Below are 18,304 nucleotides of genomic sequence, written 5' to 3'. Positions count from 1 at the left end.
AAGGAAAAAAAAACAAGGAAAATAGTCACTGAAGAAGAAATTAGGATGCAAAATAGGGAAAAATAACAAGGGAAAATAAGGAAAATTAAGTGTGATTGCAGAGGAAAAGAAGAGGAGGAGGAAAAAAGGGAAAGGAAAATGTACTAACTGAAGGAAAACTAAGTAAAATAAAGTCTAATTAAAAAAAAAAAGACGAAAGCGCGTATGAAGAGGAAAAAAGGAAGATGAAAGTGATTTTGACGAGAGAAAGAGGAAGATAGAAATAGAAGGAGAGGATAAAAAGAGAGACGAGAGGAAAAGGATGAAAATGAAGTCCGATTGAAAAGGCAAAAAAAAAAAAAAAATGAAAGCGTGTTTGAAGAGAGAAAAAAAGAGGATATTGAAAGGGAAACTAAAGAGGGAAAGAGGAAAAAAATATGAAAGCGTGGTTGAAGAGAGAAAAAGAGGATATCGAAAGGGAAACTAAAGAGGGAAAAAGGAAAAAAAATGAAAGCGTGGTCGAAGAGGGAAAAAAAGAGGATAATGAAAGTCAAATTAAAGAGGAAAAGAGGAAAAAAATATGAAAGCGTGGTCGAAGAGGGAAAAAAAGAGGAAAGGAAAGGGAAACTAAAGAGGAAACGAGGAAAAAAAATATGAAAGCGTGGTTGATTACAGAAAAAAAGAGGAAAGGAAAGGGAAACTGAAGAAAGAGGAAAAAAAATTTGAGAGGGAAAAAGAGGATAATGAAAGTCAAATTAAAGAGGAAAAGAGGAAAAAAATATGAAGGCGTGGTTGATTAGAGAAAAAAGAGGATATTGAAAGGGAAACTAAAGAGAAAAAGAGGAAAAAAAAGAGGATATCAAGAGGGAAACTAAAGAGGGAAAGAGGAAAAAATGCGAAAGCGTGGATGAAAAGGAAAAAAAAAGGATAATGAAAGGGAAACTAAAGAGGGAAAGAGGAAAAAAATAAAAGCGTGGAGGAAAAGGGAAAAAAGAGAGGATGATGAAAGGGAAAATAAAGAGGGAAAGAGGAAAGAATAAATAAATGGTGACTGAAAAAAGAAGAGAAAAACCGCGAACCAGCCAATTAGTAACCAAAAAAAAAAAAAAATATGGATGAAAAGAAGAGAAAATATCAAGGAAAAAGGAAAAAAATAAAGGGAGCGAATAAAAAAAACCCAGGAAAATTTGGAGGAAAAATAAACCGCTAAGTAAATAAGAAAAGGGAAAGATAAAAGGATTGAAAGAATGAAGGGAAAGTATCCAAGATGTGAAAAGAGAAAAAGGAAACATAAAGGGACAAAAAAACAGGAAAATTTGGAGAGAAAAAAATATGTCTCAAAGTAAATGAGAAAAGGGAAAGAAAATGGATTGAAAGAATGAAAGGAAAGAAAAGTGAAAGGAGAACGAGAGAGAGTATGGAAGGGAAACTGAAGAATTAGGAAAAAAAGGAAAACGTCGGTAAGGAAAGTTACGAAAAAAGAAAAGAAATGAAGCAGAATGTGAAAAAAAGAATGAGAATGAGTGGAAAGGAAAAATAGAGGAAAGAAAGAGAGAGAGAGACAGGAAAGGAGAGGAAATGAGAAAAAAAAGAATGCAAGTTGGTACAAGAAATATGATAAAAGAGAAAAGAAATAAGAGGAAAAGAAAAAAATAAGGAAGGAACATACTACAAGAAAATATATGCTAAAGGGAAAAAGGAAAGAAAGGAAAAAATGAGGAAAAGTTGTTGCAAGAAAAGTTAGGAAAAGGCAAACAGAGGAAAAGGAAAGGAAAAGAAAAAGAGGAAAGAAAATGCTGTAAGAAAAGTTGCCAAAATGAGAAAAAGGAAGGAAAGGAGAGGAAAAACAAAGTAGGAAAAAAGAGGAAATATGAAAAGATAGTGATAAATTTACGGGAAAAAAAACAGGAAATCAGGAAAATAAATGCGAGAAAAAAAAGGGAAAGGAAAGAAAACTCATGCAAAAGGAGAACATGGAAAAGAATTAAAGAGAAAAAAAGAAAAAAAAGGGAAATGAAAGAAAAATAAAACAGAAAAACAAAAAATTAAGTGAAAAGAGAAAAAAAGAAAGAAAAGGGAAATGAAAAAAAATAAAACAGAAAAACATAGAAAAGAATTAAGTGAAAAAAAACAAAAACAAAAAAAGAAAAAAGAGGGAAATGAGAGAAAATAATACAAAAGAACATAGAAAAAAATTAAGTGAAAAGACCCAAAAAGAAAAAAAGCATAACAAATTCATTAAAGCAGCACTATGGAATGTTATTAATAAAACTGTGGCGATAGTGGTGGTGGTGATTGTGGTGATGGTGGTGGTGGTGGTGGTGGTGGTGATGGTGGTGGTGGTGGTGGTGGTGGTGGTGATGGTGGTGGTGGTGGTGATGGTGGTGGTGGTGATGGTGGTGGTGGTGGTGGTGGTGGTGGTGGTGGTGGTGGTGGTGATGGTGATGGTGGTGGTGGTGATGGTGGTGGTGGTGGTGATGGTGGTGGTGGTGGTGGTGGTGGTGATGGTGATGGTGGTGGTGGTGGTGATGGATATGGCGGTGGTAATCCTGAACTTAAAAAGATTTATACATGGTCGTTTGTGTGTGTGTGTGTGTGTGTGTGTGTGTGTGTGTGTGTGTGTTTTATGAGTTATGTGTTGTAAGTAATTTGGTAAGTAGCATGTAGTATGAAAGTAGGTAAATAAGTTGATAGGTAGGTAGGTAGGTAGGAAGAGGAGGAAGGAAACATGGTAAGTAGAAAGGAAGGAAAAAAAAGGAAAGAAAGAAAGAATGAAAAAAGGGTAGGAAGAAAATAGAGAAAGTAAGAACTGTAGGAATGAAAGATGGAAGAGAAGGAAAGAGTAAGAGTAAAAGAAAGATAAAAAGGAAAGATAGGAAAGAAAGATAGAAGAGAAAGAAAGAGTGAAAGGAAGGTAAAGAAAATGAAAGAAGGAATGAAGAAAGAGTAAACACAAGAAAGATAGGAAGATAGAAAGAAAGATAGAGAAAAGAAGGAATGAAAGGAAGATAAAAAATGAAAGAAGGAATGAAGAAAGAGTATACACAAGAAAGATAGGAAGATAGAAAGAAAGATAGAAGAGAAGGAAAGAATGAAAGGAAAGTAAAAAATGAAAGAAGGAATGAAGAAAGAGTAGACACAAGAAAGATAGGAAGATAGAAAGAAAGAAAGAATGGAAGGAAGGTAAAAAAAAGAAAAAAACAATGAAAAGAAGAGTAAACACAAGAGAGATTGGAAAGAAAGAAAGGAAGGAAGGAGGGAAGAGAGAGAAATTAATGAATGCAAAAAAAAAAAAGAGGTTTTAATATCGGGGCGGTGAAAGTAGAGATAAAATACGTACATGATTATTACACACACACACACACACACACACACACACACACAGAGAGAGAGAGAGAGAGAGAGAGAGAGAGAGAGAGAGAGAGAGAGAGAGAGAGAGAGAGAGAGAGAGAGAGTATAGAGAACTGTAGAGAGAGAGAGAGAGAGAGAGAGAGAGAGAGAGAGAGAGAGAGAGAGAGAGAGAGAGAGAGAGAGAGAGAGAGAGAGAGAGAGACTGCATATAGAGATGAACATTTGGGAAGTGGTAGGATACGTTGGAGAGAGAGAGAGAGAGAGAGAGAGAGAGAGAGAGAGAGAGAGAGAGAGAGAGAGAGAGAGAGAGAGAGAGAGAGAGAGAGAGAGAGAGAGAGAGAGAGAGAGACTGCATATAGAGATGAACATTTGGGAAGTGGTAGGAGAGAGAGAGAGAGAGAGAGAGAGAGAGAGAGAGAGAGAGAGAGAGAGAGAGAGAGAGAGAGAGAGAGAGAGAGAGAGAGAGACGGCTATTAAAAAAGAGCAAGGAAATGAAAGGAAAGCGAAAATGGAGGAAGGAAGAAGTAAAAGTCGTGAAGGAAGGAAGGAAGGAAGGAAGGAGTACAGAATAAAAGAAAGGAGTTGAAAGAAATGGAAAGGATAGAAAAGGGAAGAAGAGGAAAGGGAAGGGAGGGAAGTGGAAGAAAAAGTGAGATAGAAGGAATGAAAAGGCAAAGAGTGAAGGAAGAGAATGAAGGAAGAAGGGAAATAAAATAACGAAGAAGAGAAAAGAAAGAATATAGTTAAAAGGAGGAAATAAGAATGGAAGTAACGGAAGAGGCAGAGGAACAGGAAGGAAGAAGAGAAGGGAGAAAGGGGAAATGGAAAACTGGATAAAGGAAGGAAGGAAAGAATGAAGAAAAAGAAAGGAAAGAAGATAGTTAAAGGAGGAAATAAGAATGCAGGTAAAGGGAGATAGAGAAACAGGTAGGAAGGAGAGAAGGGAGAAAGGGGAAATGGAAAACTGGATAAAGGAGGGAAGGAAAGAATGTAGGAAGAAAAGACGGGCAAGTAGGCATAAAAAGACAGTTAAGTTGAAAGTTTGGTTGGAAGGAGCGAAGGAGCGAACGAAAGAGAGAGGGAAGAAAGAAAAGAAGGAAGGAAGGAAGGGAAGAGAGAGGGAAAGACGGAAGGAAGAAAGGGAATGAGAGAGGAAGAAAGTAAGGAGGGAAACAGGGAACGAAGGTAGGGAAAGGAAGGAAGGAAGGAAACAATGAAATAAGAAAGAAATGTAAGAAAATAATCAAGCAAGTAAATCATATTGAAAGAACAGAACGAAATAAGAAAGTAAAAAGAAAGGAAGCAGAGAAATGAAAATAAAGAATGAAGGAATAGGAAAGCAAGAGAAGAAGAAGGAAAGAAAGAATGAAAAATAAATGAAACGAGAATGTAAGAAAGAACGGAATTAAGGAAGAACGAAACGAGGAAATAAAAGAGGGAGAAGGAAAGGAGAGGAAGAGTAAAGGGAAGGAAGGAGGAAGGAGGAAGGAGAGGAAAGTATAGAGAGGAAAGGAAGGAGGGAGGGAGAGAGAGGAAAAGGAATGAGGAAGGAGGAAGGAGAGGAAAGTATAGAGAGGAAAGGAAGGAGGGAGGGAGAGAGAGGAAAAGGAGAGGAAGAGTAAAGAGAAGGAAGGAAGGAGAGGAAAATATGGGGAGGAAAGAAAGGAAGGAGGGAAAGAGAGAGAGAGAGGAAAATATTTAGAAGAGGGGGAAAAAACAAGGAAAATGAAGTGTGATTGAGGAGGAAAAGATGGGAAAAATAGGGGTGAAAACAAGGGAAAAAGGAAAATTAAGTGTTGAAGAAGGAGAGGAAAGGAAAGAGAAACGGAGAGATAATTGTTGCAAGAAAAGTTAAGAAAAGGAGAAAGTAAGAAAGTAAGCAAGTAAGAATAAGTAAGTATTTAAGTAAGGAAGTAAGCCTCAAGGTCAGGAGGAGGAGGAGGAGGAGGAGGAGGAGGAGGAGGAGGAGGAGGTTGAATGTGACAGTTCTCTTAGACATGACGTACTTGAGCCGTGTAAAGGTGAGCACACGAGAGGGAGGGAGGGAAGGAAGGAAGGAAGGAAGGAAGGAAGGAAAAATAAGGAAGGGAAGGAGAGAGGGAGGGGAGAAAGAAAAAGGTAGGAGAGAGGGAAGGGGGGGAGGGGAAAGGTAGGGAGGGATGGAAGGAAGGAAGGTAAGGTAGGAAGGAAAAATAAGGAAGGAAGGAGGGAGGGAGGAGGAAGGGGAGGGATGGAAGGAAGGAAGGAGAGAGGGAGGAAGGGAGGGAGGTATGAAGGACAGAGGTAGGAGAGAGGGAAAGAAAGGAGGAGAAAGGGAAGGTGGACTGAAAGGAGGAAAAAGAGGAAGGAAAGAAGGAAGAAAGGAAGAAAGGGAGAAGGGAAGGAAGGAGAGAAGGACTAAATGACAGATAGGAATGAAGAAAAGAGAGAAAGAGAGAGGGAGGTACGGAAGGAAGAGAGAGGAAGGAAGGAAGGAAGGAAGAGGAAGGAAGTAGAGAGGAAAGAGAAGGAGGATGATAGGGAAGCAGGGAAAGGAAAGACGTAAGAAAGGAAGGAAGGAAGGAAGGAAGGAAGAGAGGGAGGGAGGATGGAGAGGGAGGAATGAATGAATGAAGGAAGGAAGGAAAAGAAGAAGGAGGGATTGAGGGAAATAAAAAAGAAGGAAGGGAGGAAGAAAGGAAAGAAGAGGGGAAGGAAAGAAAGGGAGGGAGAGGATGGGAGTAAACAAGGGAATGAAATCGGTATCAGATGAAGAAGGAAGGGGATGAGGCAGAAAAGGAAGGAAGGAAGGAAGGAAGGAAAAGGAATGAAGGGGATGAGATATAGAAGGAAGAAAGGAAGGAAGGAAAAGGAAGGAAAGAAGGAAGGGAGGGGATGAGGTAGAAAAGGAAGGCAGGAAGGAAGGAAAAGGAAGAAAGGAAGGAAGGAAAAGGAAAGAAGAAAGGAAGGAAATGGAATGAAAGAAGGAAGGAAGGAAGAAAGAAGTGTAGGTAAGAAAATAGATGAATAAAGAAGTAATTTAGTAGAAGAGAGAAAGGAAGGAAACAAAGAAAGGAAGGAGGAACGATAGAAAGAAAAAAAAACGGGAAAGTTGAAAGGAATAGAGGAAGGAAAGAAGGAGAGAAAAAGAGGCAAGGAAGAAGGGGAAATAGGAGAGAAGGAAGGAAATAGTTGGGTAGACAGGAGAGAAGGAAGGAGAGTAGATAGAGAAAGGAGGAAAGGTAGATAGGAAGGAAGGAAGAAACGAAAGAGTGTAGGAAGGAAAAAGGAAGAAAAAAGAAAGTGAAATTAATATACATGTCATTAATAGTAAATAATAATAATAATAATAATAATAATAATAATAATAATAATAATAATAATAATAATAATACCACACAATATAATAAAAAGACTATTCACTTATTAACATTTGCTCAGGTGCTCTCAATATCTACCTAATTAATAAAGAACAGGTGTGTGTGTGTGTGTGTGTGTGTGTGTGTGTGTGTGTGTGTGTGTGTGTGTGTGTGTGTGTGTGTGTGTGTGTGTGTTCCGTGATTTACCTTGCTACGTACATATTGATTAGCCGAGCAGGTGAGGCGAACAGGTGGTGGTGGTGATGGTGATGGTGGTGGTGGTGGTGGTGATGGTGGTGGTGGTGATGGTGATGGTGGTGGTGTTGGAAAAAAAGAAAAAAAAAGAAAAAAAAAAAGGGCTGAATATACCTTGAAAATGCTTACCTGCTCTCTCTCTCTCTCTCTCTCTCTCTCTCTCTCATAATTAACGACCTCTTCCCTTTCGCCTAAATCGTTAAGGAGTTTCAAGGGAATGGAAAATAGAGGGAGGGAGGAGGGGGGGGGAAGGAGGGAGAGGAAAAATATGGGAGGAAAGGAGGGAGAAAATGAGTGGAGAAATAGAGGGAGGGAAGGAGAGACAGAGGGAGGGGAGGGAAGGAGAGAAAAATACGGGAGGGAAGAGGGAGAAAATGAGTGGAGAAATAGAGAGAGGGAAGGAAGAAGGGAGAGGAGAAACAGAAGGAAGGGAGGGAATGAGGGATGGAAGGAGAGCGAAAAAGAGAGAGGGAAGGAAGAAGGGAGAGAAGAAACAGAGAAGGAAGGGAGGGAATGAGGGATAGAAGGAGAGAGAAAAAGAGAGAAAAATGGAAACATGGAAATGCAGGCAACAGAAAGCCTATTGGCTCATTACGAGGTCGCCCGCTTGTGTGATTTAATCTGCTCGACCGCCACTTGGGGCTTGGTGAGCAGATGAAAGCACCTCGATATTGAGGAGCAGATGAAAGCACCTCGTTATTCAGTTTACTCCCGACGCAGCGAAATGACGGTCGATTCTATATTTGAAGGAGTTGATGGTATTCGCATTTACTACTTCTGAGGGAAGATTGTTCCAGTGGCGGATGACTCGGTTTGAAAAGAAACTCCTTCCAATGTCTGTGTTACATCGACTCGACTGAATGGGTAAACCGTTATTTCTAGTTCTTGAGTTGGTTTGCAGTTCAAAGAATTTGGAGTAATCGACGTTGTTGAATTTTTTCAGATACTTGAAGACTTGAATCATATCCCCTCGTAGGCGTCTTTTCTCCAATGTAAAGAGATTGAGTCGCTTGAGTCGTTCCTCGTACGGTTGAGCCCTGAAGGTTGGAATCATCTTTGTGGCGCGTCGTTGAATCCTTTCCAAGAGGAAGAAGGAGAGGGAGAGGAGAGGAAAATAGACAAGTAGGGAACGATTGAAAGGTGAAATAGAGGAAGGGAAGGAATACGAGAGAGAGAGAGAGAGAGAGAGAGAGAGAGAATGTGTATGGAAAAAAGAAAGTGTGGAGGAATTTCTGGGAAGCTTTTTTCCTCCTCTTTTTAAAATGGGTCCCGAGAGAGAGAGAGAGAGAGTTTATTGTATGGTGGAAATTCTCGTTTTTTTTTCGTTTTTTCTTTATTTTTCTTTTCTCTTTTTCTTGTCCTTGTTTCTTTTTCCTTCTTGTCTATCTTAATGTTTCTTTTTTTCTCTTCTCCTTTCTTCCCTGTTTCCTTCCTTCACTTTTTCCTTTCTTCCTTTCTTCTTCATCTTTTTCTTGTTTTCTTCTTTTCTTCTTCTTCCTTTCATTCTTTTTCTTCTTATTTTCTTGTTCTTGTTCTTTTTTTTTGGTCGTTGTTGTTGTTGTTGTTGTTGTTGTTGTTGTTGTTGTTGTTGTTCTTCTTCTTCTTCTCTATCTTCTTCATCATCATAATCATCTACCTCTTCTTCTTCTTCTTCTTCTTCTTCTTCTTCTTCTTCTTCTTCTTCTTCATCATCATCATCATCATCATCATCATCATCATCATCATCATCATCATCATCATCATCATCATCATCTTCTTCTTCTTCTTCTTCTTCTTCCTCTTCTTCTTCTTCTTCTTCCTCTCTAAGGCACCATTGAGGAAAGAGAATTTAAAGTTGTGGGCAAATATGGGAAACTTGGATGCGAGACCGGAGCAAAGGAGGTTAAGGAAGGAAGGAAAGAAGGAAAGGAAAGAAAGAAAGAAAGAAAGAAAGAAAGGAAAAGAGATATAAGAAATGAGAAAAAAAAGAAAAAAAGATGGAAAGAAATGAAAGAAAAAGAAAGGAAAAAAGGAAACGAGGAAGGAAGGATGAAAGAAAAAAAGAAAAAGATAAAAAGAGAGAAAGAATGAAAGGAAGCAGGAAAACAAATATAAAGAAGACGTAAAGAAAGCAAGCAAGAAAAAAGAAAGAAAAAAAGAAAAAAGAGAATGAAAAAGAAAAAAAAATGAACGAAAGAAAGGCAAAGAATGCAACGAAGAAAGAAATACAAAAGAAATACAAAGAAAAATAAAAGAATAAAATCAAAGACAAAAATAAAGAAAGACAATAAAGAAAGAGAAAAAAAAACAGTAGAAAAGAGAATGTGCGAGAAACGAAACGAAAAAGAAGAAGAAAAAAAAAATACAAAGGAATGTGATTGAAAGATAATTGAATTGTGTGTGTGTGTGAGAGAGAGAGAGAGAGAGGTGCATATGCTCGAATTAAATAATGCAAGAATTTTCATCTCCACTGCCACCTGTAATGACCTCCTCCTCCTCCTCTTCCGCCTCTTCCTCCTCCTCCTCCTCCTCCTCCTAAATTACACCATCCAATCTACTGGACTTGGAGCTTCCTGACGCAAACAGTTCCCTCCCCTCCTCCTCCTCCTCCTCTTCTTCCTCCTCCTCTTCCTTCTCCTTTCCCCGTAAGTACGAACGAAGTGAAAATAAGGGAAAAAACTTTGATAATATTCCTGAAAATTTTTATATGAGAAAAAATTGTGAAGGAAAATGGTATCGTGTTGTTTTTGCTGTTTTTTTGTTGTTATTTTTATTGTTATTGTTACTACTACTACTACTACTACTACTACTACTACTACTACTACTACTACTAACATTCTCTGACCACGTTTATTTTTTTTTCACGAATAACCCCTAAAACGAAAACAAAAGAAAACGGAACTGTGGACTCCTTGATGACGCAACTCTTATTGATGACGTAACTCTGATTGATGACGTCACTCGAACACTACAAGATGATTGGCTGAGGACCTAAACTCTCAACCAATCACAGCGAAAAACACTCCAGTCACCTTCCTCGCTAACCAATCAGCAAGAAGCATGAAAACAACACCCAATCAGGACCTCCGTGACCTCTCTGACCCCCGTGACCTTGACCTCAGCCCCTTGACCCTGCCTCGTGACCTTGAAAGCAGGGTATGAGGTGGCAGGGGCATGGTGTTCCCCTGTTCGATTCCCTGCGTGGGGCGGTGCTGGTGGTGGTCGGCAGGGTGAAAACGAAATGGGGGGGAAGGGAGGAAGAGGAGGATGAGGAGGTGAACGATGAAGAGAAGAAATTTAGGAGGAGGAAGAGTTGTAAAAGAAGAGGTTTGCCTGGTTTGTCTCTTCCTCCTCCTCCTCCTCCTCCTCCTTCCTCTTCTCCTCCCTCTGAGAAGAGTTTGCCCTCCTCTTCCTCTTCTTCCTCCTCTTCCTCGTCTTCGTCCTCCGCCTCATCGTCTTCCGTTTGCGAGGAGACTCCATGTGGCAAGGTGTGTGTGTGTGTGTGTGTGTGTGTGTGTGTGTGTGTGTGTGTGTGTGTGTGTGTGTGTGTGTGTGTAATTACATTTGCTTCCTCCCCTGTGCAAATAACTTTTCTCTTTTTCTTCTCCCCTCCTTTTCTCTTTTTCTTCTCCCCTCCTCTCTCTCTCTCTCTCTCTCTCTCTCTCTCTCTCTCTCTCTCTCTCTCTCTCTCTCTCTCTCTATATATATATATATATAAATATATATATAAATATATATATATATATATATATATATACAATTAAAATACAGAAGAAACATACAAATTAACAATTAAACAACAACAACAACAACAACATCACCTCTGATATCCTACCATCCTTCTCTCCTTCGGTTTCCTTCAACATAACTAAGAACCCACACAGTAATAAACAAACAAACAAACAACAATAACGAAAACAAAAGACATCCTACCATCCTTCACATCCTTGGTATCCTTCAGGCTGCTCTATGGGACAACGCGGAGCTCCTTGAGGACCTGCTGAACGGGGACCAATTGGCTCACCTGGATTGCCGGGATGCCTGGGGTAGGACGCCCCTGCACGCCGCGGCCACCACCGAGTCCTCCCGCTGCCTCAGGATACTTCTACAGGCCGGGGCGGACGTCAACCTCGCATCGGGACCTCGGGCTGAAGGCAGGGTAAGGAGGAGGGGCGTTGGGGAGCCTTGGATGGGTATGGTTGGGGCGTTCGTTGTGGTTTAGTTAAGTTTGCCTCTAGTTATACATAGTTTTTCTTTTAGTTGTATAGTTCTTTAGGTTTAGTCTAGTTTCGTTCCTCAGTTTATGTCTATTTTGCCTCAGATGATGTTTTATTGCGATAGCCCTTTATTTTAATTTAGTTCGCCCTTAGATTTTATTATCAGGTTTTGTTTAGTTTGCCCTTTAAATGTACATAATTTCAGGTTTTATATAGCTTTCCCTTTAGTGTTACATATGTTTAGGTCTTGTATAGTTTGCTTTTTAGTTTGACATCTGTAGTTTGTCAGTTCTTCATGGATAGTATAGTACAGTATCGTTAATCTATAAGGTTTTACATATATCCAGTTTTAGTATAGTTACTCCCTTAGTTTGTCGGTTTCCTTGCGTAGTTTTATCTGTGTAAGGGTAGCTTGTCTATTTTGAGGGTAAGGTTTTAATGGTAACTTTATTTTTTATTTTTATGGTATAAGTACTTGTGGGTAAAGTGTCTGTTTTTAGGCCAGCGAATTCCCTGGCAATGAAAGGAAGAAAATAGACGGCAAAGAAAGGTTTTTGTTCTTTATTTAGAAAGATTTGTCTATTTCTAAGACTGAGGAAACAATAAGAAAATAAAGAAAAGCAGTAGACGATAAAGAGGTAGATAAATATAGTTAAGGGATAGGGAAACAAGACAAATAAATAAAATAATAAGATGAATAGATAAATAGATAAGCAGATAGATAAAGATTGTACAGATAAACAAAACAAAAAACCAGCTTACTATAAATCCCTTCTCCTTTGTTGTTTTACTTGCAACAATAGACTATCAATCAATCAATCAATCTATAAAAATGAAAATAAGATAAGGTAAACTAACAAAGAAACAAGATAGGAACAAGCAGCCTGGAACAAAGATAAAAATATACAGATAAATACACAAGGAAACAAAACCTCTGTACCTCCCTTCTCCTTTGTTGTGTTCTTTGCAACAATAAACTATCAAGCAATCAATCAATCTATAAAAATGAAAATAAGATAAGGTAAACTAACAAAGAAGCAAGACAGGAACAAGCAGCCCTGGAACAAAGATAAAAATATACAGATAAATACACAAGGAAACAAAACCTCTGTACCTCCCTTCTCCTTTGTTGTGTTCTTTGCAACAATAGACTATCAATCAATCAATCAATCTATAAAAATGAAAATAAGATAAGGTAAACTAACAAAGAAACAAGATAGGAACAAGCAGCCTGGAACAAAGATAAAAATATACAGATAAATACACAAGTAAACAAAACCTCTGTACTGCCTGGGGGTTGGGATGGCATGGTCCCCCCTTCTCCTTTGTTGTTTTACTTGCAACAATAAACTATCAATCAATCAACAAAACCTAGAGTAAAGATAAAGATAGAAAAAGTAAATAAATAAATAGGAAAACGCAGCCTGTTATGAAATAGATAAATAAAGATAATTGTAATAAAGTAATAAAAACTAATCGATATACCAAACAAAATCAAACATCCTACTAACGAAACCGCTACTGACATCCTACCACACATCCTTCGCCTCCTCGGTATCCTTCAGGCTATAGGACACCGCACTGCTCTCCTCTCTTATCCTGCAGCAAGGCATAATTAACTGCTGCCTGGAAGGATAATTAGTGTGAAGTCTCGCCGGGTAATTACTGAACAAGGACCTGTAATTATGTCCTTACCTCATTAGCCAACCTGATTTTCGCTTACCTTCCTTCCTTACCTTACCTTACCTTACCTTACCTCACCTTACCTTATCTTATCTTATCTTATCTTATCTTATCTTATCTTAGTTTACTTTACCTTACCATACCTTACCTTATCTTACCTTACCTTACCTTACCTTACCTTATCTTACCTTACCTTAGTTTACCTTACCTTACCTTACCTTACCTTACCTTACCTTACCTTACCTTACCTTACCTTACCTTACCTTACCTTACCTTACCTTACCTTACCTTACCTTACCTTACCTTACCTTACCTTATCTTATCTTATCTTATCTTATCTTATCTTATCTTATCTTATCTTATCTTATCTTATCTTATCTTATCTTATCTTACCTTACCTTACCTTACCTTACCTTACCTTACCTTACCTTACCTTACCTTACCTTACCTTACCTTACCTTACCTTACCTTACCTTACTTTACCTTACCTTACCTTACCTTACCTTACCTTACCTTACCTTACCTTACCTTACCTTACCTTACCTTACCTTACCTTACCTTACCTTACCTTACCTTACTTTACCTTACCTTACCTTACCTTACCTTACCTTACCTTACCTTACCTTACCTTACCTTACCTTACCTTACCTTAGTTTACCTTACCCTACCTTACCTTACCTTACCTTTCCTTTCCTTAGTTTACCTTACCTTACCTTACCTTACCTTACCTTACCTTACCTTACCTTACCTTACCTTACCTTACCTTACCTTACCTTTCCTTACCTTACCTTACCTTACCTTTCTCTGCTACTACTCAATTACCTGCCTTTCTTTTTTTTTCTCCGTCTCATTTTCTCTTTTCTTTCTCCTTTCCTCTCCTCTTCTATAATCTTTTCTTGTCTTCTTTCCTTTCTTCTCCCTCTAAAAATCTCCTTATTATTTTTCTATTTTCTCATTTTTTCTTTTTCTTTCTTTTTCTCTTTCTCTCTCTCTCTCTCTCTCTCTCTCTCTCTCTCTCTCTCTCTCTCTCTCTCTCTCTCACTTTCTCTCCCCTTCTATAATCTTTTCTTGTCTTCTTTTCTTTCTTCTCCCTCTAAAAGTCTCCTTATTTTTTCTTATTTTTCCTTTTTCTTTTTCTTTCTTCTTTTTCTCTTTCTCTTTCTCTCTTTCCCTCCCCTTTTATAATCCTTTCTTGTCTTCTTTTCTCCTTAGTTTTTCTTCCTCCTCTCTCTTTTCTTCCCTTTCTTTTCTTCACTATTTTTATTCTTTCCTCTCTTCTTTCAATTCTTTCTTTTCTCTTTTTTCTTCTATGTGTTTCCCTTCTTTCCTCCCTCATTCTCCCTTCCTTCCTTTCTCTATTTCTCCTTCTACCATTTTCTTTACATTTTCCTTCCCTCTGTTTTCTCCCTTCCTCCCTTTCTCTGTTTCTCCTTCTACCATTTTCTCTTTACTTTTCTCCTTCCCCCTTTTCTCTCCCTTCCTTTTTATTCTCTTACGATTTCTTTATTTCTCTCCCTACCCTTGTTCTCTCTCTGCCTCTCTTCTCCTTTCCTCCTTCTTTTCTTCTTTTCTCTCTTCTCCTTTTCTCCTACTTCTCTCCCTTTCCTTCTCCTCACCATCCATCTCTCCACCTCCAAAATATCTCTCTTTTCTCTCCATATTCTAATCTCCCTACCTCCCTCCTTCACCCTCCTCCTCCTCCTCTTCTTCTTTCCTCCGTTGACTCCATCTTCTTCAACCTACCTACTTACCTCCTCCTCCTTCTCCTCCTCCTCCTCCTCTTCATCCTCCTCTCTTTCTTTCTGCTTCAATAACCATCTTCTTCACTCATACGCTAACCTCTTTTCATTCCTCTTCTCTTCTTCCCTCCACTAATTCCTCCATCTTCATTTGACCCCTTTTCTTCCTCTTCTCTTCTCCATCCTTTTCCATACCTATCATCTTCTTTCTCCCTTCAAACTCTATTGCTTCATCTTCCTTTTCTTTTCTTTTCCCTCTTCTTCATCCTTCGTCCCCTTTACCAGTAATTTCTCCTCCCCTTCTTCTTCTTCTTCCTGCCTCCCCCTTCTTCATCTTCCTTCCTTTTCCATACCCATCATTTTCTTCCTCCCTTCAAACTCTAACCTCTTCTTCCTTTTCTCTTCTCTTCCCCTTCTTCATCCCTTGTCCTCTTCACCAGTAACTTCTCCTCCTCTTCTTCTTCTTCCTACCTCCCTCTTCTTCATCTCCTCCACTAACATCCTCCTTCTCTTCCTTCCTTCTTCCCTCCTATCTATCTCCATCTCCTTCCTCCTTACCACTTACCTCTCCACCTCCTCCTCCTCCTCCTCCTCCTCTTCCTCCTCCCACTCCATCTTCTTCATTCCATCCATTTACTTCCTCCTCCTCTCTCTTCTTCTTCCTCCCTCCATAGCCATCACCTCCTTCCTCAAGCATACCTCTTCTCTCCATTCTCCTCCTCCTCTTTTCACTGATATACCTCCATCTATCAGCCAATCCACTTACCTCCTTCTCCTCCTCCACTCATCTTCTTCCATCTCCCTCATACATCTCCTCTCTCTTCCTAAATCCTCTCCCCATACTTATCTTCCTCCACTTTAACTCTAACATATTTTCCTATCCCTTCCCCTCCTCCTCCTCCTCCTCCTCTCATTTTTCTCTTCTCCCTTATACATCTTTTCTCTCTTTCTAAATCCTGTTCCCACACTTATCTTCCTTCATTCAAACACTAACATATTTTCCCTTCCCTTCTCCTCTTCCTCCTTCTTCTCCGCGTTCGGTACGTAATGAATGGCCAACAACTTTCTGCAGTAAGTAAAGAAAAGGATCTTGGAATCACTATATCAAGCGATTTAAAGCCCGGTCAGCATTGTTCAGAGGTTGTTAAAACTGAAAACAAATTGGTTGGCTTCATCGGACGAGTCTTTAATAATAAATCGGAAAAAGTAATATTAAAACTGTATAATTCGTTGGTTCGACCCCGTCTAGAGTACTGTGTACAGTTTTGGTCTCCCTACTACAGAAAAGACATAGAAAAGTTGGAACGGGTCCAACGAAGAGTAACAAAGATGATTCCTAGGTTGAGAAATTTATCATATGAACAAAGGCTTAAAGAAGTAAATTTATTCAGCCTATCAAAACGAAGAATGCTAGGCGATCTAATAGAAGTGTTTAAAATGTTTAAAGGATTCAGTGACATTAATGCGGAAGATTACTTTACAATTGAAGAAATCACAATTTGAAGATAAGTGGTAAAAGATTCTCGTCGTACGAAGCTAAACACTTCTTCTTCAATCGAGTTGTTAATGTTTGGAACTCTCTACCCTGTGATGTCGTTGATAGCACAACAGTTACGGCCTTCAAGAATAGATTAGACAAGTGTTTTGAATCCAACCAGCAACTAAGATATTACTCATTGTCGTAATAACGTTAAGTTCTTTCGAATACTGGTGTCCTTGTCCGTTTTTATCGCCCGGTTAGTGGTAGCAGTAATGGTAGTTCTTTCCTCTCTCCTACATAATTTCCATGCAGTTTTTCCATGCTGCATGGTTCTTTTTCCTTTCCTGCCAGCTTTGGCTAGAGGGATGGGGGGTTGGGGAGGAGCCTTCTTCTTTGCTGTCCTTCATCTTCCACCTTTGATTAGATAGTTAGTGTAGCTTGTCACAAACAGCCTCGTAAGGACCAGCAGGTCTGCTGTTGTTTGTTCTTCCTTTGTGTTTCTTTGTGTTTCCTTTTTTCTTTTTCTTTCTACCTCCTCTCTCCCTTCCTTCCTTTCTATCTTTTATCCTTGTTTTATTCTTTCCTCTCTTCTCCCAATTCTTTCTTTTCTCTCTTTTCTTCTATGTGTTTCCTTGTTCCCTCCCTCATGGTATGCTCTCCCTTCCTTCCTTTCTTTCTTTTATCCTTGTTTTATTCTTTCCTCTCTTCTCCCAATTCTTTCTTTCCTCTTTTTTCTTCTGTGTGTTTCCTTGCTCCCTCCCTCATGGTATGCTCTCCCTTCCTTCCTTTCTTTCTCTTACCCTAGTCTTATTCTTTCCTCTCTTCTCCCAATTCTTTCTTTTCTCTTTTCTTCTGTGTGTTTCCTTGCGTTCCTCCCTCATGCTATGCTCTCCCTTCCTTCCTTTCTTTCTTTTATCCTTGTTTTATTCTTTCCTCTCTTCTCTCAATTCTCTCTTTTCTCTCTTTTTCTTCTGTGTGTTTCCTTGCGTTCCTCCCTCATGCTATGCTCTCCCTTCCTCCCTTTCTCTATTTCTCCTTCTTGCACTTTTTTTAACTTTTTTCTTCCACCTCTTATGTCTTCTTCGCTTTATTGCTGCATGCTTTTTTTTTTTATTCTTTTATTCTTTTTTTATTTTTTACAGCAAAGGAAACAGTTCAAGGGCGTAAAGAAAAAAAAAAAAAGCCCGCTATCTCCACTTTTCACTGATATACCTCCATACATCAGCCCATCCATTTACCACCTCCTCCTCCTCCTCCTCTCATCTTCCTCCTTCTCCCTCATACATCTTCCCTCTCTTCCTGAATCATCTTCCCTCACTTATCTTCTTCCACTCTAACACTAACCTATTTTCCTTTCCCTTCTCCTCTTCCTCCTCTTCTACTGCTCCTGAATAGAGGTCAAAGGAGTGGCCAAAAAGAGAGGTCAATTTCGGGAGGAGAATCTAACGCCTCCCCGTCCTCCCTCCTCTTCAAGCGCCCCAATCACCTCAGTCTCCATACGTCATCTCCATCTCACTCTACTCAGGTCCTTCAATCCACATCTTCTCCACATCATCTTCACTGACTTTCCTCCACCTTTATCCTCTCCACATACCTAATACGTTCTCTCTTCTTTCCTTCTCCTCTAACTCCTCTCCCCTCCACCACTAACCTAACCCTTTTACAAAATCCCCTCCTCTCTCTTCTCTTTTCCTCCCTGCTTCCAATACCCATCTCCTCTCTCCTCCCTTAGTGCACCAGTGACTCCTTCTCCTCCTCCCCTCCTCTTCCCCTTACAGACCTACCCATTAACCTCCTCCTCCTCCTTTCCTCCTCCTCTCTCATGCTCGTCCGTCTACCTCCCATACTCATCTCCTGGTCTTCATCACTAACTTCATCTCCTCCTCCTCTTCCTCCTCCACAGAGTTGTCTCCATCTTCTTCACCCTCTTTTCCCCTCCGCTATTAACAACCCCTCCCCCCCCCCGTCCGCCTTCTCCCCCCCCCCAAGACCTGCCTCCACCTCAAACATATATATCCCTTTTCTCTCTCTTTTCCCTCCCCTCTCTTCCCTCCACCACTAACCTCTCCTTTCTCCCCCCTTCTTCTCCTCCCCCCAAACTTGCCTCCCCACACAAGCATATATCCCCCTTCTTCTCTCTCTTGCCTTCTCTCTCTCTCTCCTCCCCACTAACCTCCCTTTCTCTCCCCTTCTCCCCCCAAAGCTCCCTCCCCCACACAAGCATATCTCCCTTCGTCTCTTTTCCCTTCTCTCTTTCTCCTCCCCACAACGAATTTCCCTTCT

The 18,304-nt window shown here is 39.7% G+C and overlaps 1 protein-coding gene across 1 annotated transcript in view; it reads left to right on the top strand.

The window, feature by feature from the left end:
• LOC126983206 (uncharacterized) overlaps positions 1-18,304 on the top strand; it is a 79,676-nt gene that overhangs the window by 58,004 nt on the left and 3,368 nt on the right. The window contains exon 3 of the mRNA XM_050835817.1: positions 10,864-11,061. Coding sequence (XP_050691774.1) covers positions 10,864-11,061 — 198 coding nt within the window. The remainder of the gene's footprint in view (positions 1-10,863; positions 11,062-18,304) is intronic.

This window comes from Eriocheir sinensis, chromosome 53 (assembly GCF_024679095.1).
Source record: "Eriocheir sinensis breed Jianghai 21 chromosome 53, ASM2467909v1, whole genome shotgun sequence".
Taxonomy (NCBI): Eukaryota; Metazoa; Arthropoda; class Malacostraca; order Decapoda; family Varunidae; genus Eriocheir; species Eriocheir sinensis.
This window is presented reverse-complemented; position numbering and strand designations above follow the sequence as displayed.